Source organism: Sinocyclocheilus anshuiensis, unplaced genomic scaffold (genome assembly GCF_001515605.1).
Source record: "Sinocyclocheilus anshuiensis isolate Anshui unplaced genomic scaffold, SAMN03320099.WGS_v1.1 scaffold67, whole genome shotgun sequence".
In the NCBI taxonomy this organism is placed as follows: domain Eukaryota; kingdom Metazoa; phylum Chordata; class Actinopteri; order Cypriniformes; family Cyprinidae; genus Sinocyclocheilus; species Sinocyclocheilus anshuiensis.
In genome coordinates this window covers 34,284-53,821 of record NW_015552546.1, presented here as the reverse complement: position 1 = coordinate 53,821, position 19,538 = coordinate 34,284, and the positions used below count along the sequence as shown (strand labels likewise).

Below are 19,538 nucleotides of genomic sequence, written 5' to 3'. Positions count from 1 at the left end.
TTACACACACACACACGCACACGCACACGCACACGCACACGCACACACACACACACACACACACACACACTCCTTCAGTCTGTGTTGGGGCCCTTGCTGCTAACGTAAGTGATTGGTTTTGCACATGTGCCAGCTAAGTCAAAGGGATACTTTAAATGCTCAGAAAGGGAGCGCAAGCTAGCAAGTCTGGACACTGAGAGAGCGGAGGAGTAACAATCATGGCAAATAGAGAAAAGGCACTTTCCGTTAATAGCTTCTAAAAAAGAAAAACCCAAAATGTTCTTTTTCAGTAAATGGTCAGTGAAAGGAGGTGCTTAACTCTCAAAAACGCTGATCATCAATCTCAGAAGGACAAACTAAAAGCATTTAAGATTTGGGGGAACTTTTTTTGTGTCTTTTTATATCAATAAACAAAAAAAAAACATCATAATTAAATTTAAAAATGATGCTAAAATCAGATCATTTATAAACAATATCTAATGTAAAAAAAACGCTTAAAAAAGAATTAGTGGTACACCAATTTGTACCATATCTGTGGAAAGTGTCAAAAGACCTAGTAGAAAAATATTAATTATATGAGGATCAAATTGAAAATGGAAGGGAAGAAGAACATGAAATAACATGGAAGGGGCAGAAAGAAGGAAACTGGGAGGGGGTTGAGTACATATACAGACCAAAATTTCTGCTATGAAAGCAGGCGCTGATGGCTTTCCCAGCCTTTACATACACTCATTATTCAACTGGACAGATGGATAAATTAAATGAATATAAAACTATAAATAAGCCAACACAACATGTAAATGAATAACTTCTACAGTGAAAATTAAGTCTAAATGTGCTTATATTTCTTTTGTTTTTGGGCTTATTACTGTATTACAGTTACAGTAAAGAGTGACAGTGCAACATTTGCAAGTGAAATGCTTTTGCACAATGAAGTCTATACTAAGGATGTGCAAGTTTTCAAAAACAAACAGCCAGAGCATAACAAGTACTCTAAACAACTAGTAGAATCTGAATGGCTAGTTCACTTGTCAGCCCTGTATTATAAATAAGCTGCAAAATTAAGGCATGTGAATATTAATTAATTCAGTCATGAAGATGTTGCTTGGTAACCTTCCGGGAGCATCTAGTCATAAAACGTAATTAATATTCATGATTGCTTAATTCGCCAGATGATTAGCACCCATTCAACAACGTCTGCCTTTCAGACAATACATTAGACCTGCTCAGTGAATGATGAAAAAAAAATGTTTATGCTAGCATAAAGTCTTGAGCTGTGTTGCTCACATACGTTTCAATGTGAAATATTTGAGATAAAATATGCTCCTATTTTTTGCAAAAACTCATATTTATATGAAGATGTTGCTTGGTAACCTTCCGGGAGCATCTAGTCATAAAACGTAATTAATATTCATGATTGCTTAATTCGCCAGATGATTAGCACCCATTCAACAACGTCTGCCTTTCAGACAATACATTAGACCTGCTCAGTGAATGATGAAAAAAAAATGTTTATGTTAGCATAAAGTCTTGAGCTGTGTTGCTCACATACGTTTCAATGTGAAATATTTGAGATAAAATATGCTCCTATTTGTTGCAAAAACTCATATTTATGACCCAGTGAAGTCGGTTTCCTCACAACAGATAATTCAGTTGCTAAATGTTAGTGTACAAAGTCATAAAAAAGGAAGTATTTAGTGTTACCAAACACCATAATCTGATGTCTGTGTCAAGTACAAACATATCAGAGCTGCCATCGCAAAATTATGTCTTTTCACAATATACTCCTAATCATAATCAACAGATGGGAATCTTTTTTTTTAAAGGAAGTCTTAAAGTGTATGCAAGAGGCCGTTAGGAGCTGTCTGATTCACAACCACAGAATGACGTGCAAGCTAACTTCCTCTTGTGACTTTTTTTTTTTTACAGGAACATAGTAACTTATAAAGAATTGCTAGAAGAAAATGACAAAATTGAAGTTTAGAAACAACACAGTATCACCCAAATAAATACTAAATGAGTTCCTCAAAACAATCCTAAGCTAAGCACTAACGGCTTCCAAAGGTGGGCAACAATGAGGTCTCTTTTTAACCTTGTTAGTATGCACTATGAGTGAGGTTCCACAAGTCAACCAAGGCCAGGCGACGACAACAAAGGTTGTTTGCTGGAATGCTACACAGGCTTGTGGCCATTTATGTTGGCCTGTGAGGGTTTATAGAGGACAACACAAATCAGCAGGCTTTTATCAAAAGTTCGCAAGGTAATGGGCAGGAAGCCCTCCTGCAGTGCTGCAACTGCTCCCTTACTAATCGAATTCTGCTCAGCCTCGTGTGGAGAGAGTTTTTTGTTCTGTGCGGTGACTTTTGAGTTTTTGTTTTACTCCCGAAATCAAATGATTTATCTTCTCAATTGTCATCACAGCTGGTGCTCTCGCCCCTATAGTCTAAATATAATTAGACTGCAGTACATGGAAACACATTCAAATGACTTTGAGGATCATGTTACTCTGGTTGAAACAACAGTGGAAACATAAGAGCTCGTGCTTCCTGGATGCTGTGAGTGATGTCAGGAAGCATCATAAATGTGTCATGAAACCCATCAGAATTAGAAGTGAAACTAGTCTGATGATGAAATCAGAACGTTTCACAAGTTGTTCTTGTTCATGCAAATGTGCATTAAAACCATTTGCCACAAGTCTTGACTCATGCATGTTTTCCCAGAAATTGCTAAACACAATTTCCAGTAGTATATTAAGACACAGGCTAAGATACCGCAGAAAAATATGAAACTGACTTACTGTAACTTCTAGTTTGTCAACGTCCTCTTTTGTACCTTGTAGGGCTCAATGACAAGAGTTTTTTGTATAATATTGTAGCTCGACATTGACAATTTTTCCATGACTATTCAAAAAGTTTGGGGTCATTAAGATTTTTTTTTTTATTTATTTTTTATTTTTTTGAAAGAAGTCTCTTATGCTCATCAAGGCTGCATTTATTTGATCAAAAATACAGTAATAACAGTAATATTGTATTTTTCTTTTTTACAATGTAAAGTAAAAAAAATGTTTTTTTTTTACTTTCACTGATTTCTATTTTATATATATTAACAACATATTTATTTTAATGTATTTCTGTAATGACAAGATTGAATTTTCAGCAGCCACTACTCCAGTCTTCAGTGTCACATGATTCTTCAGAAATCATTCTAAGGAAGAGCGAAGGATCAGGAGGGCTGGCGGGATGACCAATGCCCCGGCAGCATGTTAAATCAAAAGCATCTTGTGCGCAGTTCCTCATAAAATATAAAACAGGTCTATTGGGAAACTTGGCCCCGTAGAGCAGAACGACTCCCAGAGTTATGTCATTTTATGGGTAATGTAATACTTAGACAAACCAACTATGGCTTATGACGCTATACCAAACGCATATGCCTGAAGGATCCTGTCAGAAAGTGGATTTTAAACTGTTGTAAGTTTATTTATCTGTGCAAGAGAGCATCAAAACTATGCTTTTCAAATCAAACATTAAAGGGACAGATCAATGAAAAATTAAACTTCTGTCATCATTTACTCACCCTTATGTCATTTCAAACCTGAATGACTTACTTTCTTCTGCGGATCACAAAAGATATTTAAAAAAAAATTATTTTCGCCCGTAGCCAGCGGAGTCCAAAACAAACAATTTCTTCTTTTGTGTTCTTGCAGAAGAAACCAAGTCATAAAGGTTTAGAAACAACATGAGGATGAGTAAAAGGCCCCGTCCCAAATGGCACTCTAAACCCTCGCGGTCTTCCTCCGAGTCCGCACTTTCCTGTAATGACAAGATTGAATTTTCAGCAGCCACTACTCCAGTCTTCAGTGTCACATGATTCTTCAGAAATCATTCTAATTTTCTGATTTGCTGCTCAAGAAACATTTCTTATTATTAAAATTATTGGAATCTTTTGTGCTGCTTAACATTTTTGTGATATATATTTCAGGAACTTTGATGAAGCATTTATTTGAAACTGAATTTTTGCCACAATGTAAAAGTTTTTACGGTCACTAGATCAATTTAATGCATCCTTGCTGAATAAAAGTTTTCATAAAAAAAAAAAATCATACTGACACCAAACTTTTAAATTATGAGGAATAATATATAATGTAGACCATAGAATTTCTTTTCATTTCTGTCAAACCTTTAATGTTAAATTATGGAGGATGTTCTATACATAAGCACGCCATAATTCTAGGAGCTGCAAAATTGAGGCAGTAATGAAATGTTAAGCTATGAAACAAGAACGAACATGATTGAGAATTACTGATTTGATCAAATTACAGTGCAAAATTATTAAAATGCTTAGGCTGAAATTCTAATGAATACTTACTGAGACCTGTTTCTGTAAAAAGGAGTTTTACTTGCCATAAAGTGTTCTTAGGGCAGAGGGGAATAGTTTTCTAACTAAAGCAATCATTTTCCTCTCTGCCCCAAGCACACTAGGAAGTAGAACTCCAATGTGTGCCTTAATATGCCATAAAGCTAAATCCATTACCAAGTGAGGAATGTGCTTAATCAGAGATTTGGATAAAGTTACGTCCACTCAAAGTGGCCCAGCGCATCCTGCTGTACAGTATTCCATTCATAGCATGAGCTTTACTCTGATAACTATAGACGAAATTGAGAAGACGGAAAGAGATGCATATATATGAAATGTGAAGAAAGACTGTGCTTCTCTGTTTCTCTTCAGAGCCTCAGTGTGAGGGTGTCACTCTATCCCTGACTAACATAGAGCCATGACTGTTCATCCCAAATCCCAAAATTCCATTTTAGGCTGGAAATTTCCCCTTATTTATTATGCCCTTCTCTCTTTCCCAGTCCTGAAGCGTGAACAAATTAAGAAAACAAAAGAGAAGACACAGCAAACTTGCGTCCCTCAAGCTGTTCTACATCAAGAAACTGCCTTCTATCCAAACGAGTGCCAGTGTTTGGCAATCAAACAATCTGTTCATGTCCTTTGTGTGATTTGTTTATTCTATCCAAATCTCTGACGGCTTAAAATCCGTCTCCAGTCTCAGCTGTCTGAAAGGAAGAGCGAAGGATCAGGAGGGCTGGCGGGATGACCAATGCCCCGGCAGCATGTTAAATCAAAAGCATCTTGTGCGCAGTTCCTCATAAAATATAAAACAGGTCTATTGGGAAACTTGGCCCCGTAGAGCAGAACGACTCCCAGAGTTATGTCATTTTATGGGTAATGTAATACTTAGACAAACCAACTATGGCTTATGACGCTATACCAAACGCATATGCCTGAAGGATCCTGTCAGAAAGTGGATTTTAAACTGTTGTAAGTTTATTTATCTGTGCAAGAGAGCATCAAAACTATGCTTTTCAAATCAAACATTAAAGGGACAGATCAATGAAAAATTAAACTTCTGTCATCATTTACTCACCCTTATGTCATTTCAAACCTGAATGACTTACTTTCTTCTGCGGATCACAAAAGATATTTAAAAAAAAATTATTTTCGCCCGTAGCCAGCGGAGTCCAAAACAAACAATTTCTTCTTTTGTGTTCTTGCAGAAGAAACCAAGTCATAAAGGTTTAGAAACAACATGAGGATGAGTAAAAGGCCCCGTCCCAAATGGCACTCTAAACCCTCGCGGTCTTCCTCCGAGTCCGCACTTTCGTGACGTAATGCCGCTTTGACTGCCGGGTAGAAGTCTGCTGCGGAGTTCGCCCCAGTGCGGGCTCAGCAGAAGTGCGGATCGAGGGCGCATAATGGCCGCAAAGGGGGCGCTCGCGAGCACCCTTCTGAACGCTAAAATGACGAATGGGACACCCTACGGTCTCGTGGACTTAACGGAAATCCGTAAGACCGCAAGTGCACATGAAGTGTTCCATTTGGGACAGGGCCAAAGATGTCAGACTTTTCAGTTTTGGCTGAACTATCCATTCAAATCGGTTGTTAAATGCAGGTTTTAAGTCTAAATTCTCAGATTGTAGCGTCCTAGGTGGTTTATCCCAAAATCGATAAGGCTGACTCCAACCTGTGCGAGCATAATCATTTTAATTTACTACAACTAGAGTGTAAAATGTGTAAAAGTCTCACAAACAATTTAGGAAACAATTTAGTCTGCATTACTGGAAAAAGTAAAAATCTGAAATCCAATTTGACCTTCAATTAATTCATAATGTGCCGCAATTTTCAAGGATAAAAGAGAGTTTTGTTTCTAGGCCTCTGGAGTAATGAACTTCATAAACTTTTCCAACAGGCTCACATATGAGCATTGGACGTTTGCTTGATGGTAATGGGTGAGCTCATGTTTTACAGCCATGCGGTGTAAATGCTTCGTAACAAATTATCCGTGAAGAAATGAACACTGTATCCCTCTATAATTAGTTGTCGGACAACTAGTTGACTATTTCCCATCTCGTTGCTGCTATAAGCAATTGTGAAAATCAACATCAAGAATACCTAAAACTACTTTAAAATTACCCTTAAATATGCAGTTTTACCAGAAAGAACTGTGAGGGAGCTGAGTATAATGCTCAACTGAGATTAATCAGACTGTCTATGTCAAACTAAACAAGCGAAAAGAAGTATGACGTGTGGCGAAGTCAGCAATGTTGCCTCTGTAAACACGAACAGCAGAAACTGATGGTGGTCAGATAAGCAACGAAACTGCTGCACATTCAGCAGACACGGTATTATCAGAGGAGAACAAGAAGTCCACTCTGGGACTTTAAATATACATCTTCATCATGACTAGATAGACACGGTGAGTTTGTCTTTACTATACACGTTAGATGTGATCCACCTCATAGTAACAATCCTGTCAGATTGTCCATCCTTTGAGTGAGAGTGTAACGTTACAGGTCGGCCGATCTGGTTTCGTGGTTAAAGTGAACCTTTTCGACATGTTTCCGTGTTGTCGCTCAGCAATGGCATGGACGAGATGTTGTCTGGGGGTTTGGCAAAAGGAGAGTGGGACTGAGGGCGGTGCTCGGGGTGGTGACTGAAGGCGGTGACTGTGTAGTTCTGATGTCAACTTTTTACAGAAGTCACAACGGTTCGTGAAAAATCGCAGCTACTTTATGCAGGTTGTGTGCATTTTACTGTGGACTGACTGTTTTGAAACGTATATGGTAGTTACATAGCACCTACACCTCAGTTATCATGAAAAAAGCCAGGAAATTTCAGTTTTGACAATATGGGACCTTTAATTAAAAGGACGGAGACATCGTCTTACTTTCAAATTGCCCACAGTGGGTGTGATGGAGCCAAGGTCAAAGAAATGACCCTCACTTACTGGAAATGTTAAAAGGTCTTTTATCAAAAGCTCACCCACAGTCCAGCTGAGTATTCAATCTGTGCTCTGACTCACAGTCACTTACTGCACAGAAAGGGAAGCAGCTCCATATGTTTCTCATGGACAAACCACTAAACTTTCATTAGTTGTACCTCACTGGTTGCCTTTTGGCTGGACAAGTTTTCTTGATGTTGGCTTCAGGTAAAAAGAAGCATATCAGTAGAAGAATGAGGGGAAATTCAATATTTGATAATTAAACAACTTTCCTATTGCGAACTTGATCACAGGATAAATGCGCCAACACATGAGGACGGTTATCAAGTGGTTTTGTGAAGAAACATACATAAACACAAAAGCCATTTTAAGGTAATTACTGATAGCTGCTGCAAGTATTAGGCCAAGACACCTAGAGAGCACTACTTTTAAGATCACTTGTATCAGCTCTTTTTATTGGAACCACTTTTTAGAAGCAAAGAGGACACAATGGTATACAGCATAGCCAAACTTCCTGTGAAGTGTGACCTTGTGACCATTGAAGGGGTGTGGCTCAGCAAATAACTGTCTATGAGCCAAAAAAAGGCTTTAAGCAAATAATGCACAGTATGAAAATGTGAGCCTACAATCAGTTTAATCACATTCAAGCCTATATAAAGGCTTCCCAGTTTAGAATGACTTGCCTTGATTCATCAATATTAGAATAAGATTAATGGAATATTTCACCTGAAAATGAACATTTTGTCATCATTTACTCATAGTTGTTCTAAACCTGTATGAGTTTCTTTCTTCTGTTGAACACAAAATAAATTATTTTGAAGTATACTGATAACCAAACAGTTGACGGTAGTCGTTTCTATGCTATGGGAGAAAAAAAAAACACTATGGAAGTCAATGGCATCAACTGTTTGGTTACCCACATTCTTCAAAATATCTCCTGAAGAAAGAAACTTGTACAAGTTTGGAACAAGTGAAGGGTGAATGATGACAAACATTTCATTTTTGTGTGAACTGTCCCCTTAAGAACAATTGTATGTGTATAAACGTGAATCCAGTGAAAATTTTCTTTGAGCACCTAATTTGTATGCAATTATTTGTGAATGAGGCCCACCGAGAGCAGTGTCTTCAAAAATGCAGGTGTGATCTACAAACACCTGTTAAGGAAAGACAAATGAAGGATCACATGATGTTCTTTTACCATAGATGAGCTATTTGCCTCTGGCAGGAGGACATTCTAGGGTCAGATCCTGAACTATTATTGAGCAGCATGTACCATAAAGCTGTTATACTCCTTACTAACAAGCCTAGACAAGAACAGTTCAATGGGGCCCAAGTCTAGTCAGGGGAAGTGGATTATTCTTTTAATTTGGGGGGGAAAAGCCTTCCTACAGTACATTGACGCCAGCTTTGCAATCTTGGCTGTATAATAAAATTTTCACCAAAAGACTCTGAACTTGGCTCTCGTTGAGGTCTCCTGGGCGAAGAGAAAGAACTGAGGTTTTGTTTACAACATGAAAAAACAAGAATAAACATTAGCTATTACTACCAGGTTATCTCTATTTGTTCATAGTCTCTCTATAATTCACAGGAAACTAACCATAATCTACATATCTTTTGTGGTTACATACTTCACTACACCATGCTGCTTCTGATCTTGTCCAAGTGGTTTCCATACTCATAAATTACAGTCACAGCACAGGTTTACCTCCGTAAACTGTCATGAATCTAATTAATCTCTGGTTGAAAAATCTCACATGGTCATATGAAGCCTTTCCCAAAACTCTGGGGACAGTCAAAGCCACTGACCTTTAATTCCCCCTTCTTCTCTAATCTCACACTATCCTTCTTCAAGGTGATCCGTTCCTCTCCGAGGCATCATGGGAAAGGTTTAAAAGGTTTTGGAATGCCCCAGAGTCTCCCAGTGGGGGCTTTCCAAACATTCCAGGGGCAGTTTTTCTCTCTGTCTGCTTTGTTTCCAGCGGGTTTCAACAGCCGTTTTTTGTTCGCTGTTCTAAACAGGCTGAAGTCTACACTTGTGCACTCTAAAGACAGTTTGATGTCCTTTTTAGTATGTCAGAGGAACTGCTTTAATGTGGCATGCATGTCTGTGTTATCTAAACTTTAACTACCTAAGATTGTCAGTTGGAAGTGATGACAATGCACTAAATCATTGCCATTGGCAATTGACGTAGGGCTGGGCGATATAGCTAAAAAATGTAGCAACGATATAATGTTTCATATCGTTCGATATCGATAATTATTGAAATTTTTTATAAACTTTTTTAAAACAAAGAGCAATAGCAAGATGTTTACATTTAACCACTGCATTTTTAAAGTAACTCAATTTATTGAGACAAACAACAAATATTTGTTTTAACAGTCAAACACAAAATAAAAATCAAACAAATATCTAATTTCTAATGTTTTATATGCAGATTAAATAGGTTAAACTTTTGGCTTGTTTCCCGAGGCCACAGGAGGGTGCAATGAGCAAAATAATGCAGCACATTAAATTGTCAATGCAAGGAGATAACTGTTTATAATATATATAAAAAACATGCATTATGTCTAAATTAACTCATAAATCAAATATAATTTCGTAAATTGCATAAACAATTATGAACAAAACAGCATCACGTATTTATGCATTGCTTAATACAAAGAGCTAAATCGCCCATCACACATATTGCCTTTAAAAACATATGAGACGCAGTGAAAAGGAATAAACCTCCACAAATTCGTGACCTGTTTTCTAAAAGTTTAAACTGTTTTAACCTTGCATGGCTTTCTATACATCTCTTGTGTGTCGCGAGTGCAGTAGTCATATTCGTCCGTCTAGAAAATGCGCTGAATATGCATTCTGTGTGAATGGCTTGGTTTCGGTTTTAACCTAATCAAGATCTTCTACGCATTGAGCTACTATATTTCTCTAATATTTTGAATGAATGACGTAGCAACTGCGAGTCTCGTGGGCTAGACTAACAAAACATTAAACTACAACGTCACTTACATCATCATCACCGCATCTCGTGCTCCCTGACGCACACCTAACATTTGACTGTACTATTTTGCATTCAAATGCAAATGTTTATTTTAAATTCGACTAATATTCTTTTTTATTTTTCAATCTCCTCATCACAGGCAGGCACAGTGCTTATGTTCGTGTGTGCTGTCTTCGTCACTCATAGCACGTGCCTATATCGTGCACTATATCGAAAATTTTTTATATCATTATCGAAGAAGGTGTACCGTCGATACATATCGATACCCTTTCATCGCCCAGGCCTAGTTTGACGTCAAAAAACGATCAAATACGCAAATCAAACTGACGTCAGAAACTTGATATGACATTGATTTGATGTAAATTGAACATCAAACAGTCTACGTGTGGGATTAACTTTCTATTTTCACCCAATTACCACTGGAAATGTAAAATGATGTTGTCTTGATCATGTCTTGACTAATATTTGACATCAAGGTGCTCGCTGGGCTTTTCAGGGGATTTCAATCTGACAGTCATTGCTTCAGGCTTTGTTTACACCTGGTATCAAGATGCTTTTCATCGACCACAAGTGGACAACGTTAAATACAGGCATAAATGTTTTGAGCTTGTCCATTTTCACTTCCAGAGGTAGTCAAAAAAGCATTTGATCTTTTGTAGTGTATACCTAAAATGTGAGCATTATGGGACATGCTTTGAGTAAGCACACCAAAACAATCGATTGAAATTGCTGTTACCATTAATATCCTTTCCATTTGCTTCCATTTCCTGCTCGCTCATAAACAGCGTAATGGCTTCAGTCATCATATTCATGATTGGTCATAGTCATGATTCATGACTGGCAAGTGTGCCAAAATAAGATGTGAGGAAATCTGAACTGAAATGAAATGCATTTAAAAATGCATGCTAAGACCAGGTGTAATCGGTAATGCGTCTCAGCTCATAATGTGATCAGACCACTGAAAACGCATCTTAAAACCAGGTGCAAACAAGGCCAAAGATCTCACAGGGTAAGAGGTCATTTTAAGTCTTTCAACACAGGTTAGAACAGTAATTGTTAACCAGTGAAAAATGGGAAAACTTAGGTTATAGAATGGTTAATGGATCGGCCTGTTTGGGATTAAAACCAACAACCTTTCGGCTATCAACCGAGATTATTAACCATCACACCATTTAATGTACATGACATTTAGATACTTTAACAGACAAAAGCAAAATAGCACAACCATTCCTTGATGTCAATGACCCAAGACTTTTAGGATGTCCAGACCTGGGAGGAGCTATGGGATAAAATGCACTTGCATCATCATTGCCCACAGTTAACGCTTAAAAAAGTGAATGTCATCAATCCAAGAACGAATTTAGGATGTGGTCATGACCTGTTGCAAGAAGTCTGATTTGTAACCTACATTTGGCTGGTGAAACATGTTATCTAACTTCCTTTTTCCACCGATTAAAAGAATTAGCTGTACACCAATAAGTTTACAGCTGAATATGCTCTGAGCTCACAGCCCAAACTTAATTTCAGTAGATACATGGATGTGGCCAACACAATCTTATGGCAATTTGTAACTATTTTAGCAAATTAGTGACTAATTTGTATGATGTGTATGGTTGTTCGCCTCCTTGTCATATAGTTACGTTTTCTCATTCGATCGGGTTGGATGTTGCATATTACAATACTCCAAAAAAAACAAACAAAAAACACATGTAGGCTACATATAAACATAAACATATGATTATTTTATCAACCTAAGCTTTTCTATTAACTTTTATTGTAATGTATCCAGTTCATTCGTTGACTGGACCCAGATATAACAACATACCCAGCCGGCATATGACTGACCTTCAACATTGAAATATAGTTGAAATAAGGTCGGTTCTTGTTTTAACGTTGAAACAACGTTTAATGCTGAACGGTTGAAATACATTTAGCATTTACAGTGAACAGTAGGCTACTAAAATGAATGTCTCCAGTAAAAACATTTCTACACATCTAAAACGAAACTATTATGTGTGTGTTGACAAAACTGTTATACAAGCTAATGAGCAAAACAATTGACATTGATCATACGAATCGAACATGTCAGAATGGAACGGGTTGTTGGTTCAGTGAGCGTGATTTCAGAACCGCAGATTCGGTCCAATTTGCGCAAAAGATCCAGTTCATTTAAAAGATCCGACTCAAAAGAACAAATCCTTCACGAATCATACATCGCTACTTTATTAGTAAGACTCACCTGATCTTGAGATGTTCTGGAAGTATAATATAAGAATGAAAAACGATCCGACGCATGTCGCCAGAAACATCCGACCCACTTTGGGCTTTCTCATTCTGATACTCCTCTAACGGACGATGCCTGACTCTCGCCGAGAAGGGCTGTTGTCTCCGAAGAACAATCCTAAAAGCGTCTGTCCAACGGGTTCCTCATTTTACAAAGAAACACAAAAAGTCCAAAAAACAGCTTGGTGTAAACTAATTCCGATACACGCTTTACCCAAAGCAGCCCGCTTGTCTACCCGAGAACAGATGGCTTTATAGTTGGGTGTTACACGAACCATTCACCCAAAACACTTCACAGGTCCAACTCTGTTTGAGCGAGCCTTCGCTTTCCAAGCGGTCGCGTCAATTAAGCAAAAATCCCATTGATCACCTACATATCTTCGATACGTCACATGTTACTGTTGTCAGTTGAGCACTCAACTTCCCCTAAACATGGAGGGCATTGTATCAAACTTTCGTGCATGACGTCACGCCCACCAGCATCTAGCCGAGTGCCCAGGGGCCCCTGGATGTGACGCAACAACTGGAACACTCGAGTGCGAACGTAAAACTCGAGCGTTTTCTAATGTTACCGAATAAAAGTAAAGAGACTTAAACAGACTTAAAGTACATTAATAATTCGCTTTCATGTCTTTAAATAAGGAATATCTCATATAGGCTATTTTTCTTTTTAAAATTTCACAAACACTTTTATAAACGTCTAATCCTATACTATACAATACTATATATGTTTCAGAAGTGATTTTTGTATAAATATTGTGTTTAGTGACATCTGGTGGAAAATACAGGAACATTCTGACTGACTGCTTCACTCGTCTCTAAACCAGGAATCTTCAAACTTCAAGAGCTCTTTCATAAATAATGAGACAAATGCTGTATACTGCATACATTTGAGTGTTGCATTTTAAGCCTATTAATGCATTTACATAATATACGGTTACACTTTACTTGAAGGGGTGTGCATAAGACTGATATGACACCTTCATAATCATGACATGACACATGTCATGAATATGAAGGTTTTTTATGCATGTTTATGACAACTGTCATTAAGTGTCATTCGCTCAGTTATGTAATTTTTAATGCAAAGATGACATTGTTTGAGATGTCTTTGTTATGGGCTATGGTTAGGGGTAAGGGTAGGGGTAGGGTTAGGTCAAATAATGTCATATTTGCATTAAAAATGACATAACTGAGCGAATGACACTTAATGACAGTTGTCATAAACATGCATAAAAAAACCTTAATATTCATGACATGTGTCATGTTATGATTATGAAGGTGTCATGTCAGTCTTATGCACACCCCTTCAAGTAAAGTGTTACCTAATATACTTTATGTTTACATTACTAATGTAGGCTAATTCAAAATTGTGGATGAATTTTGAACTAATAACTTTGGGAGGGACAATAAAAAAACGTATCTAAACTTCTTGAGTCGATGTAATATTATATTTTAACACTTGTGCATGCTTGCTCTAAACTGAAGGATATCATGTTTTAGGTTCATTTGAGGTCTACAGAAAAGTGGTGAGTGTGAATTCTCTTGAGGTTGTGGTGAATTGGCCTTGTACAGCCTAAGCACAGCTCCCAATACTGAAAACTGTACAGTCAGCATTGTTTCTATGATAAGTTATCACTGTCATCCAGCCACACCTTCTGTTCAACTCACAAAGAAAAGCATGCCTGCATATAATATAATTTACTGTTAAGTAAATAAACAGTGGATGCAGAACTGCTAGGCTGCTACAAGTTTCCTGTATTAGATCAAGACTTCAATGTAAATGGGAGGCAGGTTTTAAACTATGGAAGTCATAGTGATAAGCCCTATAGGAACGGGTCATGTTGTTTCAGGTCAGAGTCAAAGTCCAATAACAACTGGCCTGGTTCATGTTGATTCAGAGTCAAAATGACCCAGACCCAGAGGAAATGTGGTTTCGCTATTTATATACAGTACATGCAAAATATAATATATTTATAAAAGACTTACATTCAGCCAAATTCAAGGACAATAATATATAATAGCTGATATATAATAATTACTCGTGAAAACAGATTTCTCTCTAAAATTCTGAAGTGCTGAAATATGGAGATACATGGAGATGCCATATTAGTTTCAATGATAGTTACAGACATACATATGTATTGAAAGGCCACATGGATAGGAATTAAACAGGTCAGCCACTATATGAACAGATGGCCATTGACTAATGCATCAATAAGTGTGCTACATGGAACATATGCATCTAATGTATTTTGCTTGGCCACAGAGGTGCACCGAAAGCACATCAACAAATTACAGATATTCGGATTCGGATTCAGACCAAGATACTTGCTTAATGCTCAAAAAAATTTCCTGCAATCCAGAAGGTCAAGCTGATTTACATTAGTACTGGTTAGATACAGAAGAACCAGAACTCATAGCGAGGTTGTGCTTCCTTCTTATGGGTTTAATGGTAGATGGTAAATCATATTTTTCCTCATTTTATCTCTCTGAGCAGATCCTTGGAGATCAATCAGTGTCTGAAAGCGAGAAAGAACCAGGTGTGTGTGTGTGTTAAAGTTCACAGGATTCAGTTACTGCTTTATTGAGTGACATTAAGACACTTCATAGGGGTGTTTGAAGTGAAAAATGTTTGATATGTAGCCTGGCCGTATCTTTCCTGTGGGATTGAGTGATCCACTGCTGTAGTATCTGTTGCTCTGAGTTTATCATGATACTTTGTGGATAGGCCTATAGACACATTTAGACATTTTACATAAATGTACTCTACATTTATGCATTTGGCAGATGCTTTTTATGCAGAGTAACTTACACTGCATTCCAGGTATACACTTCATCAGTTCATAACCCCTTATCTTGGCATTGCTATGTCACTTAACATGTTACTTGTGATTAAAATGAAAATGTATTATAGTTTAAACTTATAGTAAATGCAATTAGTTAAACTTAAGTATTCTTTATTTTTTATTTTTATATATATACTTATTTCATAGTTATCTATGCTTGTCTTTGAAATATGAGTAAAGAGTACTGCCAAATGTACCGACAAGCATTTATGGTAACTAAAATATGTTTTAATGTATTCTATTGAAATGTAAAACGTTCTATTGACATCGTTGCAATATAGTACATTTAAAATGTATTTACTTTAAATGTAATATCAGATAACAAGTACTTTACATGTGCTTTAGTATGTAAGTCAACACATTAAAATGTGTATTTTTATAATGCACAACAAAAGATTATTCAAACATAGTGTTTAAAATGAACTTGTAGAACATTTGATTTGACATGATCAGAAAGTGCATTTTTATGTCATTAATATTATATTTTCAGCAAATAGTAAAAAAAAAAAAAAAGACAAAATCTACTTGTTGAAGTACACTACAAGTGCACATTACATACATTTCTTTTTTACAAGCATATCTCTGCAACCCTCAATTATTAGACACTTTTCCTTTAATTATTGATTGAATTTTACTGAATGAATCAAAAACTAGTCATAACATACACAAAAAGACTTCATGCAACTTTAAAGCTTAAAACATCAATAAACCAAAATAATTAATTCAAATGTTTACATTTTTTAGATGAAACTTAAAAAAAAAAAAAGAAGTTAAAGTCACATCTTTGAAGATATCACTGAGCAAATAATCAGTCCAGCCTCCCTCTGCATTAGAACTATAGCTCTTTAATGTTATGTTTTCTCTGGCCTTTGTTGTACTTGTTTTGGCAGACAGCTCAGTGTCTCTGTGAGTCAGCATGAACGTGCTTCCACTGAGATCAGCCAGAGTTGCTCTCAAAAAACCTTTTTTATTCAGGCTGTCGAAACAAGACACATTTCATGACCATCTGATCTCTGCTGACCTCTGTCCGGGGGCTTATGAAAGTCCGTCATTTAGCTCTCTCTTTTTTTTAAAAATCTATCTATTAAAAGCAGCAGGATGGGTCAATGACTTCATGGTTATCTGACCAGATCAACAGATATCAGAAGATTTGACATGATCAGAAAGTGCATTTTTATGTCATTAATATTATATTTTCAGCAAATAGTAAAAAAAAAAAAAAAGACAAAATCTACTTGTTGAAGTACACTACAAGTGCACATTACATACATTTCTTTTTTACAAGCATATCTCTGCAACCCTCAATTATTAGACACTTTTCCTTTAATTATTGATTGAATTTTACTGAATGAATCAAAAACTAGTCATAACATACACAAAAAGACTTCATGCAACTTTAAAGCTTAAAACATCAATAAACCAAAATAATTAATTCAAATGTTTACATTTTTTAGATGAAACTTAAAAAAAAAAAAAGAAGTTAAAGTCACATCTTTGAAGATATCACTGAGCAAATAATCAGTCCAGCCTCCCTCTGCATTAGAACTATAGCTCTTTAATGTTATGTTTTCTCTGGCCTTTGTCGTACTTGTTTTGGCAGACGGCTCAGTGTCTCTGTGAGTCAGCATGAACGTGCTTCCACTGAGATCAGCCAGAGTTGCTCTCAAAAAACCTTTTTTATTCAGGCTGTCGAAACAAGACACATTTCATGACCATCTGATCTCTGCTGACCTCTGTCCGGGGGCTTATGAAAGTCCGTCATTTAGCTCTCTCTTTTTTTTTTTAAATCTATCTATTAAAAGCAGCAGGATGGGTCAATGACTTCATGGTTATCTGACCAGATCAACAGATATCAGAGCAATTTTAACATGATACTCTCATATGATAAAGTCATTTATCTTACAAACCAAATTCAAGGTCAATAATGTAACAAAATATATTAATATTCTCTGAATTGTTGGATAAGGAGATGGACAGGTCAGATGGTGAGCTTTTTGTATTACGATCTGAGAGGTGTTACATTACAAATCACGCATTTCTATACTATATATATATATTTTTAACAAATTAAATAAAAATGGAAATGCAATTAACATAAAATATGGGTGCAAACAACAGCTCCTCCACCTCCTAAAGATTCTCTCCTCTTGTAAAGGACAAAAAATTATACACAATTAACTGGTTCATATGAAGTCAAATAAAAAATAAATAAATAAATGTGAACTACAAAGTCAAAATATTACTCAGTTTTCTCTCCTTTATACATCTTTTCCATTAGTGATTTTCCATTCTGAAATTTTAAACACATTTGCTTTGTGAGGCATTTACAGAATAGGACTGACACCACTGATCCATAATTCATCACTTAATTAGTCAGTGAAATCGTTACGTAAAAAAGAGAGTCAGATGAGACCTCATTCCTGTTAATACATTCACAGAGTTGCAATTTTACTTGCTTTATTTAAAAATGATAAATTCATTTATTCCAGCATGTGCACTGAGCTCTTCTGCATAAAGAGTTTTAATACCACCTCAGGCCCAACGACACAATGTCTGATTCAAGTATATAAGAAAATGCCAACTATTAGGTAAACATGAGTTTATGAAATTTGTAACATATAATATTAGGTAAGCAAGGTTGTGCGGAAGTAGATTAAACCGTACACTACTATTCAAAAGTTTGGCATTGGTAAAAAATGTTTATGTTTTTAAAGAAATATTTTATGCTTGTCAAGGCTCATTTAAATTAAAAATCATTTAGTCATTTAGATTAAAAATCAAAAATATAGTAAAGGTATTAAAAATATTGAATGTAAAATAACTGATTTCTATTTTATTATATTTAAAATGTTTATTTATTCCTATAATTGCAAAGCTGAATTTTCAGCAGCCATTAATCTCCTTTAATTCTTTGATGAAAAGAAACAGCTTATTAAAAATACAAATATTTTGTAACATTATAAACGTCTTTTCTGTCACTTTTGATTAATTTAATGCATCGTGGCTGAATAAAAGTCTTCATTTATTAATTGAAACTTAATTACTATAATTAAAATAAATTAATATTTAAAAATAATTAAATAAATTCTAAATAAAGTATTAAAAATAATAAATATATTTTAGTAAACAATAAATACATTATTTTACATGCACATTTTTATAAGCCCTGGTTCACTTCAGAAAAAAAAAAGTAGATGAGAGGACCCCAAGAGCTCTGATACAATTCCAAAGCTGATGTGAACTTTAATTAAGTTCTGTTCATCACAGTGGCACTGGACTGTGAAAACAAACAGTGTTGGCGTTCTTCCTCTCAGCCTCCCCCTGGTCTTGCTTTAAACATTGCTCTTGATTCAGAAGCTTAAACATTTCATACACAAGTTAAAATTCCTCATGATATATGCATCCCATTATTCAGATGCATTAGGAAACCTTCTTTTCCTATGAGAAGGTGACAGACTGGTCAAGCGTGAAGAAATGAGAGGTGCCAGATGGTTCAGAAAAAGAGAAGACAGCGGGGTGAGTAGAGCTTGATAGGTGAGAGAGATGGTATATGAGAGATTTTTTGATCATCAGAACTGAACTGCAGTTCTTAAATGCAATCAATAATGACATAAGGATTTCAAAAGGCATTATATCCTCTTAGTGTTTGATTTTTCCTGTGTGTTTTGTACACACAGGCTGAAATGTCCAGATCAGCCAGACTTTTATAAGGTCATATGTTACAGTAAATAAATTAAACTAAGTTACGACAGTATCTATAATCTTGCACATCTAGAATAAATGTCACACTAGGATCAATCATTTGTGTGATCATTCTGAATTCAGGTCGGCAGTTCTACAGTTTAGCACAGATAAACATTTTGAGTTCATAAGGTCTTACCTGTGAGAGTGAGCTGTGAATATGATGGCTCGAACAGGAGATGAGAAGAACGAAAGGAAGCAAGCTCAGGCCAAATTTGTCAGGTAAACAGGCTCAGAGTGGAGGCTCAGTCAGCAGGTGGCACTACAGTCACGTGCTACTGTGTAACCAGGGGTATGAGAAGAGGAAATTATTCTGAGGATACGGAAAGAATTTTAACACTTAAAAAAAAACAAAAAAAAAACATTTAGATCATTGTTATA

The 19,538-nt window shown here is 36.2% G+C and overlaps 1 protein-coding gene across 1 annotated transcript in view; it reads right to left on the bottom strand.

Moving 5' to 3' along the window:
- LOC107664194 (carbohydrate sulfotransferase 11-like) overlaps positions 1-12,993 on the bottom strand; it is a 17,619-nt gene extending 4,626 nt beyond the window's left edge. The window contains exon 1 of the mRNA XM_016454685.1: positions 12,524-12,993. Within this exon, the coding sequence (XP_016310171.1) occupies positions 12,524-12,617 (94 nt within the window). The 5' untranslated portion in view covers positions 12,618-12,993. The remainder of the gene's footprint in view (positions 1-12,523) is intronic.
- Between the last annotated feature and the right edge of the window lie 6,545 nt (positions 12,994-19,538).